This window comes from Ambystoma mexicanum, chromosome 10, assembly GCF_040938575.1.
Source record: "Ambystoma mexicanum isolate Mex_15411 chromosome 10, UKY_AmexF1_1, whole genome shotgun sequence".
NCBI lineage: Eukaryota > Metazoa > Chordata > Amphibia > Caudata > Ambystomatidae > Ambystoma > Ambystoma mexicanum.
The window spans coordinates 1271557885-1271573040 of NC_090932.1; the positions used below are offsets into that span (position 1 = coordinate 1271557885).

Genomic DNA, 15156 nt, shown 5'->3' on the forward strand with positions numbered 1-15156 from the left:
GCATGCAGGACAGATGAATGGGTGTTAATCATCATTAAAGAGCGCGCACAGTGCGAGGGGAAAGGGTGAGCAGCGACGTACAGGATTTGAAGAAGGTTGTCTGGGTTAGATGAGTGTGTTTGCTCAGATGGGTTCCTGGATGGGGGGGGGGAATGAGCTGGGTTTGTCTTATGATAGTGATGTGCAGAGAGTCTGGCCTTTGCCCTGCCAGGCATGAACAGGCTCAAACGGGGTGGTCTCCTGTTTACTTTGCTTATTACAATTCCACGTTTCCTCCAAAGCAGATACTTTCCATGCAAAGTACTAAGTTCTGGCAAAAGAAAAAAACATACAAATCCCTATAAAATGAAGTTACCCCAAGTGAGCACGTACACCACATTCACCAAAAGAGGCTGGCATTTCCTTGCTGGGAATTTACATCATCTGTTACTTTCCCCAAGTATTCACCGTCAGTGTTACTATCCAGGGCTGCCCCTTTTTATGTGGGCAATGGGGTGGTTGTTGGTTGGCTCAGAGTGTGTGTATGTACTGAGCACTGATATAACCTGTGGGTGTTTCTGGGGCAGGTCTCGCTGGTGTGATTGGATGGTGAGAGGGTACTGGTATTACCTAGCGTACTCCTCAGCAGGGTTGGGGCTGATGGGTATTACCTAGGAGAAGTTCTCAGCAGAGTGGGGTTGCTGGTAGGGTCCGATGGTGATGGGGCGCAGGTATTACCTAGAGGTGCCCCTCAGGTGTGATGTCAGTGGTATGATCAGATGATGCAAAGGCTGTGTAATTACCTAGAGGTGCTGGGGTGCCCCTCTGTGCGGAAAATGGCATGATCATTTTGGTGGTACTTATTTTACGTAGGGGTGCCCCCGGTTAGGAGTTTATTAATATTGTCAGATAGTAAATCAATGCAGTACCCCAAAAGCATAAATTCCTTGGTGCCCACTCACATGAGTCATATGTGCTAAGGCAGCATAAAGCACATCATGGTACAATGCATGTTCCAAAAATGATGTTCGAAGACGAAAGATTGTGTAGTCATGTGCCTGCACTATAAAACAATTGAATCAATAATACTATTACTCAAGTATTGTAGCTGTACCATTTAATGTCATAGCACAACTAAGAACTCAAATCCATAAATCATTTGTGTTGTCTTGTCATAGCACAATGAATACATCACATTTATAAATCAATTGTATTGCCCACACGTGTTTCAACTGACTTGTCTTCATCAAGGCAATAATTCCCTTGTGTCCTGAGCTGTTGCCTTAACGTAATTTCCTATAGTAAGGGAAGAGCTTTCCCATAGGCCAACCCCTGGTAGTGAGGAACTGGTGTGTAAATATCTTACAATGTTATTCCCACTGCTTGCCATAGGAAGCTGATAAAGTCGGGTGGTCTGCAGACAGGGTTTATTGGCACAACAGATGGTCTGAAATAGTGGAAGGTCCCTTGGGTCATGGGAGGAAAGCCTATACCTCACCAGCACCCTCAGATGAAATGCAGAAGCTCTTCTACAAAACCAGGCAATAAGGGACCGCTGATGAATCTTGACCAATCGAGGCCATGACTCCTTTTAGCTGAAGGGCCAGCTTTATTTCTTGCTTTCCTTTGCTCCCCCTGAGAATTGAGACAAAACACTACTGGGTCATTTATATGTGTAACTGCTTCCCCCTCAAGGCATCTGCAGCTCGCCTCCACCCCTAGACCTGGCTCCAAGATCGTATATGAAAGGTGGGCGTACCCCAGGCATCTGTAGCTTGCTCTGGACCCCTAGGCTTACTTCCCAGATCTTATACTGAAGGTGGAATTACCCCAGGCATCTGTAGCGTGCTCTGCACCCCTATACCTGCATCCCAGATCTCATACTGAAGGATGAGTACCCCATCCATATGCAGCTCCCCTGCACCCCAAGACCTGCAGCCCAGATCTCATACTGGAGGCTGAGTACCCCATCCATCTGCAGCTTGCCCTGCACCCCTAGACCTGCCTCCTAGATCGTATATGAAAGGTGGGCGTACCCCAGGCATCTGTAGCTTGCTCTGGACCCTTAGGCTTACTTCCCAGATCTTATACTGAAGGTGGAATTACCCCAGGCATCTGTAGCGTGCTCTGCACCCCTAGACCTGCATCCCAGATCTCATACTGAAGGATGAGTACCCCATCCATATGCAGCTCCCCTGCACCCCAAGACCTGCAGCCCAGATCTCATACTGGAGGCTGAGTACCCCATCCATCTGCAGCTTGCCCTGCACCCCTAGACCTGCCTCCTAGATCGTATATGAAAGGTGGGCGTACCCCAGGCATCTGTAGCTTGCTCTGGACCCCTAGGCCTACTTCCCAGATCTTATACTGAAGGTGGAATTACCCCAGGCATCTGTAGCGTGCTCTGCACCCCTAGACCTGCATCCCAGATCTTAAACGGAAAGGTGAGTACCCCATCCATCTGCAGCTCGCCTCCACCCCTAGACCTGCATCCCCCATCTTAAATGGAAAGGTTAGTACCTCATCCATCTGCAGCACCCCCGCATCCCTAGATCTGCAGCCCAGATCTCATACTGAAGGCTGAGTACCCCATCCATATGCAGCTCCCCTGCACCCCTAGACCTGCATCCCAGATCTTATACTGAAGATGGACGTACCCTAAGCATCTGTAGCTTGCCGTGCACCCCTAGACTTGCATCCCCGATCTTAAACGGAAAGGTGAGTACCTCACCCATTTGCAGATCGCCTCCACCCCTAGACCTGCAGCCCAGATCTTATACTGAAGGCTGAGTACCTCATCCATCGGCAGCTCCCCTGCACCCCTAGACCTGCAGCCCAGATCTCATACTGAAGTCTGAGTACCCCATCCATATGCAGCTCTCCTGCACCCCTACATCTGCAGCCCAGATCTTATACTGAAGGCTGAGTACCCCATCCATATGCAGCTCTCCTGCACCCCTAGACCTGCAGCCCAGATCTTATACTGAAGATGGAGTACCCCATCCATATGCAGCTCTCCTGCACCCCTAGATCTGCATCCCCCATCTTAAATGGAAAGGTTAGTACCTCATCCATCTGCAGCACCCCCGCATCCCTAGATCTGCAGCCCAGATCTCATACTGAAGGCTGAGTACCCCATCCATATGCAGCTCCCGTCCACCCCAAGACCTGCAGCCCAGATCTCATACTGAAGGCTGAGTACCCCATCCATATGCAGCTCCCCTGCACCCCAAGACCTGCAGCCCAGATCTCATACTGAAGGCTGAGTACCCCATCCATATGTAGCTCCCCTGCACCCCAAGACCTGCAGCCCAGATCATATACTGAAGGCTGAGTACACCATCCCAATGCAGCTCCCGTCCACCCCAAGACCTACAGCCCAGATCATATACTGAAGGCTGAGTACCCCGTCCATATGCAGCTCCCCTGCACCCCTAGACCTGCAGCCCAGATCTTATACTGAAGATGGACGTACCCCATCCATATGCAGCTCTCCTGCACCCCTCGACCTGCATCCCAGATCTCATACTGAAGGCTGAGTACCCCATCCATATGCAGCTCCCCTGCACCCCTAGACCTGCAGCCCAGATCTCATACTGAAGGCTGAGTACCCCATCCATATGCAGCTCCCCTGCACCCCTAGACCTGCATCCCAGATCTTATACTGAAGATGGACGTACCCTAAGCATCTGTAGCTTGCCGTGCACCCCTAGACTTGCATCCCCGATCTTAAACGGAAAGGTGTGTACCTCATCTATTTGCAGCTCCCCTGCACCCCTAGACCTGCAGCCCAGATCTCATACTGAAGGCTGAGTACCTCATCCATCTGCAGCTGCCCTCCACCCCTAGACCTGCAGCCCAGATCTTATACTGAAGGCTGAGTACCTCATCCATCGGCAGCTCCCCTGCACCCCTAGACCTGCAGCCCAGATCTTAAACTGAAGATGGAGGTACCCCATCCATATGCAGCTCTCCTGCACCCCTAGATCTGCAGGCCAGATCTTATACTGAAGGCTGAGTACCCCATCCATATGCAGCTCCCCTGCACCCCAAGACCTGCAGCCCAGATCTCATACTGAAGGCTGAGTACCTCATCCATTTGCAGCTCCCCTGCACCCCAAGACCTGCAGCCCAGATCTCATACTGAAGTCTGAGTACCTCATCCATATGCAGCCCTCCTGCACCCCTAGGCCTGCAGCCCAGATCTTATACTGAAGATGGACGTACCCCATCCATATGCAGGTCTCCTGCACCCCTAGGCCTGCAGCCCAGATCTTATACTGAAGATGGAGGTACCCCATCCATATGCAGGTCTCCTGCACCCCTAGGCCTGCAGCCCAGATCTTATACTGAAGATGGACGTACCCCATCCATATGCAGGTCTCCTGCACCCCTAGGCCTGCAGCCCAGATCTTATACTGAAGATGGAGGTACCCCATCCATATGCAGCTCTCCTGCACCCCTAGATCTGCAGGCCAGATCTTATACTTAAGGCTGAGTACCCCGTCCATATGCAGCTCCCCTGCACCCCTAGACCTGCATCCCAGATCTTATACTGAAGATGGACGTACCCTAAGCATCTGTAGCTTGCCGTGCACCCCTAGACTTGCATCCCCGATCTTAAACGGAAAGGTGAGTACCTCATCCATTTGCAGATCGCCTCCACCCCTAGACCTGCAGCCCAGATCTTATACTGAAGGTTGAGTACCTCATACATCTGCAGCTGCCCTCCACCCCTAGACCTGCAGCCCAGTTCTTATACTGAAGGCTGAGTACCTCATCCATCTGCAGCTGCCCTCCACCCCTAGACCTGCAGCCCAGTTCTTATACTGAAGGCTGAATACCTCATCCATCGGCAGCCCCCCTGCACCCCTAGACCTGCATCCCAGATCTTATACTGAAGATGGACGTACCCTAAGCATCTGTAGCTTGCCGTGCACCCCTAGACTTGCATCCCCGATCTTAAACGGAAAGGTGAGTACCTCATCCATTTGCAGATCGCCTCCACCCCTAGACCTGCAGCCCAGATCTTATACTGAAGGCTGAGTACCTCATCCATCTGCAGCTGCCCTCCACCCCTAGACCTGCAGCCCAGTTCTTATACTGAAGGCTGAGTACCTCATCCATCGGCAGCTCCCCTGCACCCCTAGACCTGCAGCCCAGATCTCATACTGAAGTCTGAGTACCCCATCCATATGCAGCTCCCCTGCACCCCTAGACCTGCATCCCAGATCTTATACTGAAGATGGACGTACCCTAAGCATCTGTAGCTTGCCGTCCACCCCTAGACTTGCATCCCCGATCTTAAACGGAAAGGTGAGTACCTCATCCATTTGCAGATCGCCTCCACTCCTAGACCTGCAGCCCAGATCTTATACTGAAGGCTGAGTACCTCATCCATCTGCAGCTGCCCTCCACCCCTAGACCTGCAGCCCAGATCTTATACTGAAGGCTGAGTACCTCATCCATCGGCAGCTCCCCTGCACCCCTAGACCTGCAGCCCAGATCTCATACTGAAGTCTGAGTCCCCCATCCATATGCAGCTCCCCTGCACCCCTAGACCTGCAGCCCAGATCTTATACTGAAGATGGAGGTACCCCATCCATATGCAGCTCTCCTGCACCCCTAGATCTGCAGGCCAGATCTTATACTGAAGGCTGAGTACCCCGTCCATATGCAGCTCCCCTGCACCCCTAGACTTGCATCCCCGATCTTAAACGGAAGGGTGAGTACCTCATCCATTTGCAGCTCCCCTGCACCCCTAGACCTGCAGCCCAGATCTCATACTGAAGTCTGAGTACCTCATCCATATGCAGCTCCCCTGCATCCCTAGACCTGCAGCCCAGATCTTATACTGAAGATGGAGGTACCCCATCCATATGCAGCTCTCCTGCACCTCTAGACCTGCATCCCAGATCTTATACTGAAGATGGACGTACCCCAAGCATCTGTAGCTTGCCCTGCACCCCTAGACTTGCATCCCCGATCTTAAACGGAAAGGTGAGTACCTCATCCATTTGCAGATCGCCTCCACCCCTAAACCTGCAGCCCAGATCTTATACTGAAGGCTGAGTACCTCATCCATCTGCAGCTCCCCTGCACCCCTAGACCTGCAGCCCAGATCTTATACTGAAGGCTGAGTACCTCATCCATCTGCAGCTGCCCTCCACCCCTAGACCTGCAGCCCAGATCTTATACTGAAGGCTGAGTACCGCGTCCATCTGCAGCTCTCCTGCACCCCTAGACCTGCAGCCCAGATCATATACTGAAGGCTGAGTACCCCGTCCATATGCAGCTCCCATGCACCCCTAGACCTGCAGCCCAGATCTTATACTGAAGATGGACGTACCCCATCCATATGCAGCTCTCCTGCACCCCTAGGCCTGCAGCCCAGATCTTATACTGAAGATGGACGTACGTACCCCATCCATATGCAGCTCTCCTGCACCCCTGGGCCTGCAGCCCAGATCTTATACTGAAGGCTGAGTACCCCATCCATATGCAGGTCTCCTGCACCCCTAGGCCTGCAGCCCAGATCTTATACTGAAGATGGACATACCCCATCCATATGCAGGTCACCTGCACCCCTATGCCTGCAGCCCAGATCTTATACTGAAGATGGACGTACCCCAGGCATCTGCAGCTCGCCTCCACCCCTAGACCTGTAGCCCAGATCTTGAACGGAAAGGCGAGTACCTCGTCCTTTTGCTACTTGCCTCCACCGCTGGACATGCCACCCAGATCTTACGTGGCAGTGCAGCCACACTTTGGCAAATGCCTTTTTAAATGCCAGCAGCATGTTTACTGTCCACCCCAGTGGCCGATACCATGGAATGGGGCAGTGTTAGAGAACTGTAAGGAGGTCCACTTTCAGATAGCTTTACAGTGCTAACAGCCACCCTGTGAGGTATTAATCAACACCCAATCATCAGACACCTGACTTGCCAAGTGCTGCATAGCCAACAGATTGTGACAGAAAATCTTGCACCAGTTGCTTCTTGATGGGAGTCATGCTGACAGGCCGGCTGGGGCTGTATGAATGTTGACCCTGTGGTTGCACCAGATTATTATCGCAGGCCATACCCTACTGAGGACAACCACTGCAGCTGAGATCACTGCCCCTCCCTAATCACTGTTCTGACGAGCATCAATAACAACCCTCAGGTTCTGACCAAACTTTACCCCAGGGAAGGATGAAGAGCTCCCTTCTGTCAGCTGGTTGCTTCTGATAACACCCTCAGGCCCTGGCCTAGGGCTCTTAGCTTCCAATAACACCCTCAGGCTTCGACCTAGGGCTCATAGCTTCCAATAACACCCCTAATGCTCTGACCTAGGACTCTTAGCTTCCAATAACACCCTCAGGCTTCGACCGAAGGCTCATAGCTTCCAATAACACCTCTCACACCCTGATATAAGACTCTTAGTTTCCAATAACACCCTCATCCCTGAATTAGGACACTGAGCTTCCAATAATACCCCTCAGGCCCAGACCTAGGACTCTTAGCTTACAATAAAACCCCCAGGCCCAAGCCTAGGACTCTTAGCTTACAATAAAACCCCCAGGCCCAGGCCTAGGGCTCTTAACTTCTAGTAACACCCACAAGCTCTGGCCTAGGACAGTTACCTTCCAATAACACCCCAGCCCCTAACTTAGGATCGTTAGCTTCTAATACCACCCCTTAGTTACTTTACTTACTTTATACATTTACATTGCGCAGCCACAGACCTGTAGGCTTAAGGGTGCAATGAGACAAACAAACGTATACCTAACATAAGCGGGATGCAATAGCCAAATTATAGCAAGTATGAAGCATTAGGCAAACAGGAGTGTCTTTCATTTCTTTTAAAAAACACCTCTAGACTCAATGCCCTGCCCTAGGACACTTAGCTTCCAATAGCACCCCCACCCTGACCTAGGGCTCTTAGCTCCCAGTAACACCCCAGGGGCCCTGACCTAGGACTCTTAGCTTCCAATAACTCCCCACAGGCCCTGACATAGGATTCTTAGCTTCCAATTACACCCCTCAAGCCCTGACCTGGGACCCCTAGATTCCAATAACTCCCCACAGGCCCTGACATAGGATTCTTAGCTTCCAATTACACCCCTCAAACCCTGACCTGGGACTCCTAGATTCCAATACTTCCCCACAGGACCTGACATAGAGCTCTTACCTTCCAACAGCACCCCCAGGCCCTGACCTAGGGCTCTTAGCTTCCAATAACTCCCCACAGGCCCTGACATAGGACTCTTAGCTGCCAATAGCACCCCCAGGCCCAGACCTAGGACTATTAGCTTACAATAAAACCCCAGGCCCAGGCCTAGGGCTCTTTACTTCTAGTAACACCCACAAGCTCTGGCCTAGGACAGTTAGCTTCCAATAGTACCACCCAGGCCCTGTCCTATGATTCATACCATCCAATAACACCCCAGGCCCTGACTTAGGATTGTTAGCTTCTAATAACACCCGTAGTTACTTTACGTACTTTATACATATACATTGCGCATCCATGGACCCGTAGGCTTAAGGACGCAACGAGACAAACAAACGTATACCTAACATAAGCGGGGTGCAAAAGCCAAATTATAGCAAGTATGAAGCATTAGGCAAACAGGAGTGTCTTTCATTTCTTTGTTTAAACATCTGTAGACTCAATGCACTGCCCTAGGACACTTAGCTTCCAATCGCACCCCTGGGCCCAGACCTAGGGCTCTTAGCTCCTAGTAACACGCCTCAGGCCCTGACCTAGGACTCTTCTCATGAGCAGTGCCCACCTGATATAGGAGGTATTATATAAAGACACAGCCCCTGCCAAAAATCTCTTCCTATAAGTTTGGGCATCAAGTATCCTACCCATGTTATGTTGGGGTAACCTACAAAAACTCTTACACAGGGTTCTAAGGGTTAATCTAGAAGAGTGTCTACCACCACTATGCCAGAAAATGCCAATGCCAATACCAAAATAATAGGACTCCAAAGTCTGCCCTAAGCGGAGATAGGAAATTTCAATATCAAGCCCTGGCTCTGACCCAAAATTAACCTTTGAGCTGGATCTACCCGACCTCGAAGGCCTCCGAGATAAAACTCGAGCTGATTTACAATGGCAGTGAGCCAGTCTACTGTAGGAGACCTCAATTGCACCCTCAGGCTTGGGCTCAAACTTCTACCCTTAAACTGCAGGTGCATCTACCCACAAGTTACCAGGAGAGGCCAGAAGGAAACCTTGTGCTCTCACAAATAAAGTCTACTCCTGTGCGGGAGAAGCAGGTGCCCACAATGTGCTAAGATATGTCGACAAGGACCCTTGGGTTGTGACTCAACGCTCTGATCCTGCATTGGAGTAGCAGATACCCATTCGGGGTACAGACAGATACCTACAAGAACCCCACAACTTTATCCCGAAGCTGCCGGGGTAGCTCTCCTGCATCACGGTTCTCATGCTCTGCATCGCGCTCCCCACCAATGAGCGGAAGGATCTGCTCTGCTCACAACTGTACCCAGAGAGTCCTATTCCAGGCCTGACACCTGTGACCTAGACCTCTGCCAATGGGGTACAGGGGTGGCTCCCCTCTTTGATACCAGGAGATGCTGATCTATCCTCTGGTCAGTGATGTGCCCAGGTCTATAAGCTCCTCCTATGCTGAGTGTGAGAATTTTAGGTGAAGACATTGGCTGAGGTCAAGAGAGTGCCACGCTGTGTGAGGGCTGTGCAGAAGCGACCTCAGAACATGCACTCACCTGTGTCTTGGCGGAACTGGTGCATGGACTGGAGGTCGATGATGTAGGGCGTCAGCTGGCCGTCCACCTGCCCCAGCACCACGCTGCCACGGGTGTCCTCCTTCAGCACGCTCTCGATGTGGTGGCACACTGTGGCCGTGTAGGGCCTCCATCGGCCATGCTCATTCAGCCACTCCCACACCACCACCCTGGCCAGGTTCTGGGGTGGGAAGCCCAGACCATTCACCGAGATCAGAATCCCAGAGCCAGGCCGCGACATTATGCCGCGTCGATAGATCCCAAAGTGGGACCAAAAAGAGGGAATAAACTTCGAGAGAAAGGATTCAATCCATGCTGAGCAGGAAGGAAGAGGTCCTTGAGAAGGAGAAATCGATGTTCAAGCATCCAGTTCACGGAGACTGGCAGTGGGGGAGAGGGAGAGGGTCTACGCAGAAAAAGCGTGTCACTCTGTCAGTTCCCATTAGATATCTGTCTTGCGCGTGGTCACAACCCCATGGGCATTAGGAATGTTGGGAGTTTCTTCTGGGTGCAATGGCGGAACCCAAGAGGTGCTCCAGCGTGCAAGTCAAGGGACACCCTAATCTTCTCGAGGTGGCAATCCGCGTCCTATGAGAAACTCAAGGCGCCCAGAACCAGGCCAACATCCTCCAACGCTCCATTGCCAAGGGGCCACATGTGGTACACCCCTTGGTAGTCCAGCCGAAGATCGAATGGAAAGGTTTGGGGTGTTAATCATTCATTCCTCGTTGAAGACCTGCCGCCAGCAGGGTCCTTCTCGTGCGCCCCCTTGACTCTATGCGCCGCCATCATGTTGTCGCTTGGGTCAAATGGTTCATCCAGATGTCAGCTTCCCCTCGGAGACTGTCGACAAATTGGTGTCCATGGCGACCTCTTGCATCGGATCATTTTTCCAACCGGTCCCCGGGGCTATATTTCCTCCTGTCCTCTGGGCGATGTCCCAGAAAAGGCGCCAGCCACTGAAACCAGCGATGCGCGCAGCCCCGGCAGCTCATGGTCCAGCGTGGCGGGAGAGCCCCGGGAGGCGGGCGTCACGGGAGCCGCGCGGACCTGCAGCCCACCCTGGGAGCTTCCCCCGGCTGGACATCACTGCCGGCTCTGGGCACCCTCGATGCCTCCTCCAACTCTGCCCGGAGGCTCTCCTCGCGTGCCGCCCCCTCCTGCACCGGAGCCTCGGGATCCTGCAGCAGCGGCGGGAGGAGGGGCGAGGATCGGACTCACTGCAGGGGAGCAGCGCTTCTCCTCTGCTCATTAAAATCCCCCGAATATTCCCCCTTGATGTACAGAGATCGCGCCCCCTCCCTCCTTTGCCGTCCTGTAGTGATTGCAGATGCAGCTGGGGGGGGCGAGGAGAGGCTGCCCACAAACAGCGAGGCTCTGGGGAGCTGGTGCCCAATGTGTGGGTGGCGGGGACTGCACACATATACTATTATGGCGTTGGTGTGATGTGGGAACCGGTTGCTGGCGTGCACGGCGTGTCCCGGGTCTCCGGGAGGGGGCGGGGTCTTCCTGCTCATGGGGGTCTCTGCAGAGGTGCAGACTGTAGTCTCTCTCTTCTCCTGCGCTCTCTCGCTCAGCGCTTAGGGCTTGGCTGTCTCTCTGCTCCCAGGGGGCTGCACATAATTCATAAGAAAACATGCATGAGCGAAACCCGTAGCAGGTGGCAGGGATTTCAACTCATCTGCTTGATGCCACCCTCGCCGCCCCTGCAGCGGTGTTGGGAAATCCTACACCGCTGTTTCTCCATCCACCTGTCGCCTTTCCTTTTCCTCATCTCGCGACCCCTCTCCCCATCGCTCCGCCGGTCTCTGCCCACGGTGCAGACCCTCTGTGCCTACCTCTGGCGGGCCCTCGCCGCCTCCCCACCCCTGTCATGTGCTATTTATCCCTAGCGCAGGTCCAGTCTATCGCCCTAGCCGTCTCCCCCACTCGCCCCCCTCCTTCCCCTCGCATCTGTCTCTGCGCCTCTGCTGTATCCCTCGCCGCACACGCGGACCCTCTGCGCCGCCCCCTCCTCCAGCCGCTCCATACCTCTGTCGCGCTCTCTCTAGCCCTCTCCCGTATCTTTTTCCCCGTCACGCTTTCATCCTAGTTCCAGCTGCCGCCCTTCCTTTCATCCGCCTTCTACGCTCTGCTTTTTCACACCCGTCTTTCTTATTTTATCCTTGGCGCCTGTCAGGCATTGCCCACCGTGCCCTCATTTTGGCTTTCCGTTATGTTTCAATCCCCCCTCACCGCCCCACGCGCCTCTCTTGCCTCACTTCGCGGGCAGGTGTACTACATACAAGACGATGCATATTTCACGGCGATTACATTGTGTGTCTTGTCTGTCCATCCTGTGAAGAAAAGCCACGTAAATATCGCAATCTGGCTCTGCCTCGTGCAAAATATTTGACGCGTGAGTTCCCCCAGCACTTCTGCGGCAAAAGCCCGAGGGTAGGTACTGCCTGGACCCGGCAGAGGTCGGTGCCGCGTCAGCGCACCTCAGACCCAGAGCCGAGCACTGCTGCGTCGGCCACACGGCCTTCCAATAACCCTCTGATGCCGGCCAAGGGTATTAGTGGAGCCAAGAGCTAGGCCGGTGCCGCCTTCTTCTTCCCACGACGACGTGGGCACCACTCGTTGCCCTGTACTTCTCTTCTTCCCTCTTTTTCTCTTTTTCTTGGGTGGTTGGCGGGTTCTCGGAAAAGAAATGTATTCTGCAGTTAGCACCTCATGGTACCCATTGTTGATCACCTGTTGCAACTTCCTGCCTCCCTGATCTCCTGTGTGGGTGTGGCAGTTGCTAATGCGCCTTGGCACCCTGCTATGGCCCTCTTCCTGCCTGTCCCTCTGCAGCTGGGTGAGAGGGAAGGGGTTTGGGCCTGACCCTGTGCCTTGCAGCATGTGTTCTGCCCCTTCCCCTCCCCCTGTGGCCTCCTTGCCCCCCAGGTTACTCGTCCTCCCTCTCAAGCTGCGGGGTGCCCCCTCCTCAGTGCTGCCTAAACACAGGGGCAGAATCTGATAGGCTGAGTAGTGTGGGCCCCCCCCCCTGCTCTTGACCCTGTTGTAATGTGCCCTGTCCCATAAATGATGACGCAATAGATCTGTTTGTGTGGAAAATTAAAAATGGCCGTAGGCCTTTATTATATACAAATAATGGCACTGTACACTGGTTATGACCGCTGTACAGTAATCAGCACTTTTTTGGGCACCTCGTGTCCAGGGGTTGGGATGCCCCCATTCCTTTGGCCTCCCTTTCGATGTCCTGTGGCATCCTTTCCTGGACACGTGCCGCCGCCTACGACTTTTTCTTCTTCTACCGTGTACCGTCAGAAGTACTCGGCGTTCCTGTTCCGGTTTTCTTCTTCCCTTTTTTGTAGGGTGGGTTGGGTGGAAAACGAATCCTTTACCGCCTTTAACCAGGGGCTGGGAGCTTACCCGAGTGAGGTGAGCTCCTAACCTGGTTGTGTCTTGCTCCTGCTTCTCTGGGGTATTTATCCCCCTTCCGCCTTTTGTTGTGGTGATTTTGGGCCGCAGTGTCCCTTCCTGTCCCCCCACCCCCCTGCTACTTTCACACCTTGCTTTTCCCTCCTTGTGTCTCCTTTTGGTCGCTCCGTGGGTGGGGGCGCCGCTCTGTCTGCCCCTCCCTTCTGCTTTCCCGCCTGTTGGGATCCCCCCCACCCTGCGCCTAACCCCCCAGGCCCTCTATCGTGCCGCACTTCGTGCAGCACGGGGCCTGGGGCATAGGCTGAGTAGTGTGGGTTCCCCCCCCTGCTCTTGACCCTGTTGTAATGTGCCCTGTCCCATAAATGATGACGCAATAGATCTGTTTGTGTGGAAAATTAAAAATGGCCGTAGGCCTTTATTATATACAAATAATGGCACTGTACACTGGTTATGACCGCTGTACAGTAATCAGCACTTTTTTGGGCACCTCGTGTCCAGGGGTTGGGATGCCCCCATTCCTTTGGCCTCCCTTTCGATGTCCTGTGGCATCCTTTCCTGGACACGTGCCGCCACACCTGAGGGGTTGCTTGGCTAAACCGCTCAGGTCCCCCCAAAACAGTGACCCTGCTGCCCTACCTATTTGTAACCCTGTGCCGCTAGCGCTGAAAAAATGTTGTCCGCAAATCTGCCCCAGCCTTGATCTGCCCAACCCTTTGTTGGATAAGTGCACCCCGTCCTGATGGAACCACTCGGGGTCATTTTGAGACAGCCCCTGTTTTATGAACTGTAACCCCGTGCTCCTACAATATTTCCCTACAGCTATGTTTAGCTTTTCCCGTGCCGTCTCAAATGGCCTGCCGTCAGCGTGCCCCATACCAAGTTCTGCGGGTAATTATTTCGGACATGAAAATTTCGGTATTCCACCGACATTGGGCTATTGCCCTTAATGACTCGCCTATGCTGCGCGTCAGCCCGCCCCTATTGGAATCCGAACCTTGCTTTTCGCCTGGCTCTCCCCATCTATCGTGTTACGGGCCATTAGTTCCCCTGCCCTGAAAAAAACCCCATGGTATGACTCGGCCCAGCTTTTCTTTCTCCCTTTGGCCAATGCCTCTTCCCAACATTCAACCCCTTTTTGCCGAAATTACGCCCACCTCCTGTGCTCCTGTTTTCGCCACTGCATTTATTACCTGCTTCTCGTACTGCTTACCTGTTTTGTACATTAGGGCGTTCCTTGCTCGCTTGTTTATGACCCGTCCTGTATCCTCTTTCCCTTTTGAGTTAACCTTTGTAGTCAACCGTACTTTCCTTTCCAGGTTTTTAATGGACTTTTTCTCTTTCCTTTTGGCCAATGCCTCTTCCAAACCTTCACACACTTTCTCTGCACTTATTTCCAGAGCTTTTCTTTGACATTTCCACTTTTCCTTTTCCTTTTGGCCAATGCCCTTACCAAGCCTTCACATATTTTTTGAGTTAACCTTTACGGTCAACCGTTCTTCCCTTTTCAGGGTTTTTGATGGGACCCATGCCTTCTTTGGCGTGGGCGTTTTCTCCTTTCTGGTGCCCGGCCTTGGCTCCCTGCACCTCTCGCCACTGAAACTGCGCCAAGGTGACAGCTACAGCCTTACTACAGCTGGGCATGGTGCACCCCCTTTATTCGACCCGTGCACCACTGCCATGTTATCCGACTGCACCGCTATTTCTTTTTTATTCAGCACCCCTCCCGCTGCGCGTAATGCTACCCAGCTAGTGAACCATTCCCGCCGTATTTAGCTTTTCAGCTAATGCTTGCCGTTCTGTCACGGTGGCCTTGTTCCTCCCTTTTTGCAGACTGCCCCTTGCCGGACTGAACCTCCCCTCTATCCATATGCCGTGGGCTGGCACGCCCCATATGTAGACATATCTCCCTGAAATATTCCTCCTCCTCTTGCATACCTAGCCATTTCTGTGCTTCCTTTTTCCTGATCAACTCTTCTTTTACTATGTTAAATAT

At 53.0% G+C, this 15156-nt stretch overlaps 1 protein-coding gene across 2 annotated transcripts in view; it reads right to left on the reverse strand.

The window, feature by feature from the left end:
• The window catches only part of DTX1 (deltex E3 ubiquitin ligase 1), a 593706-nt gene extending 581987 nt beyond the window's left edge, over nucleotides 1-11719 (reverse strand). The window contains exon 1 of one of the 2 annotated variants that reach the window (XM_069619247.1): nucleotides 9717-11719. In XM_069619247.1, the coding sequence (XP_069475348.1) occupies nucleotides 9717-9975 (259 nt within the window). In that variant the 5' untranslated portion in view covers nucleotides 9976-11719. The remainder of the gene's footprint in view (nucleotides 1-9716) is intronic. The other variant, XM_069619248.1, reaches the window with a different exon arrangement.
• Between the last annotated feature and the right edge of the window lie 3437 nt (nucleotides 11720-15156).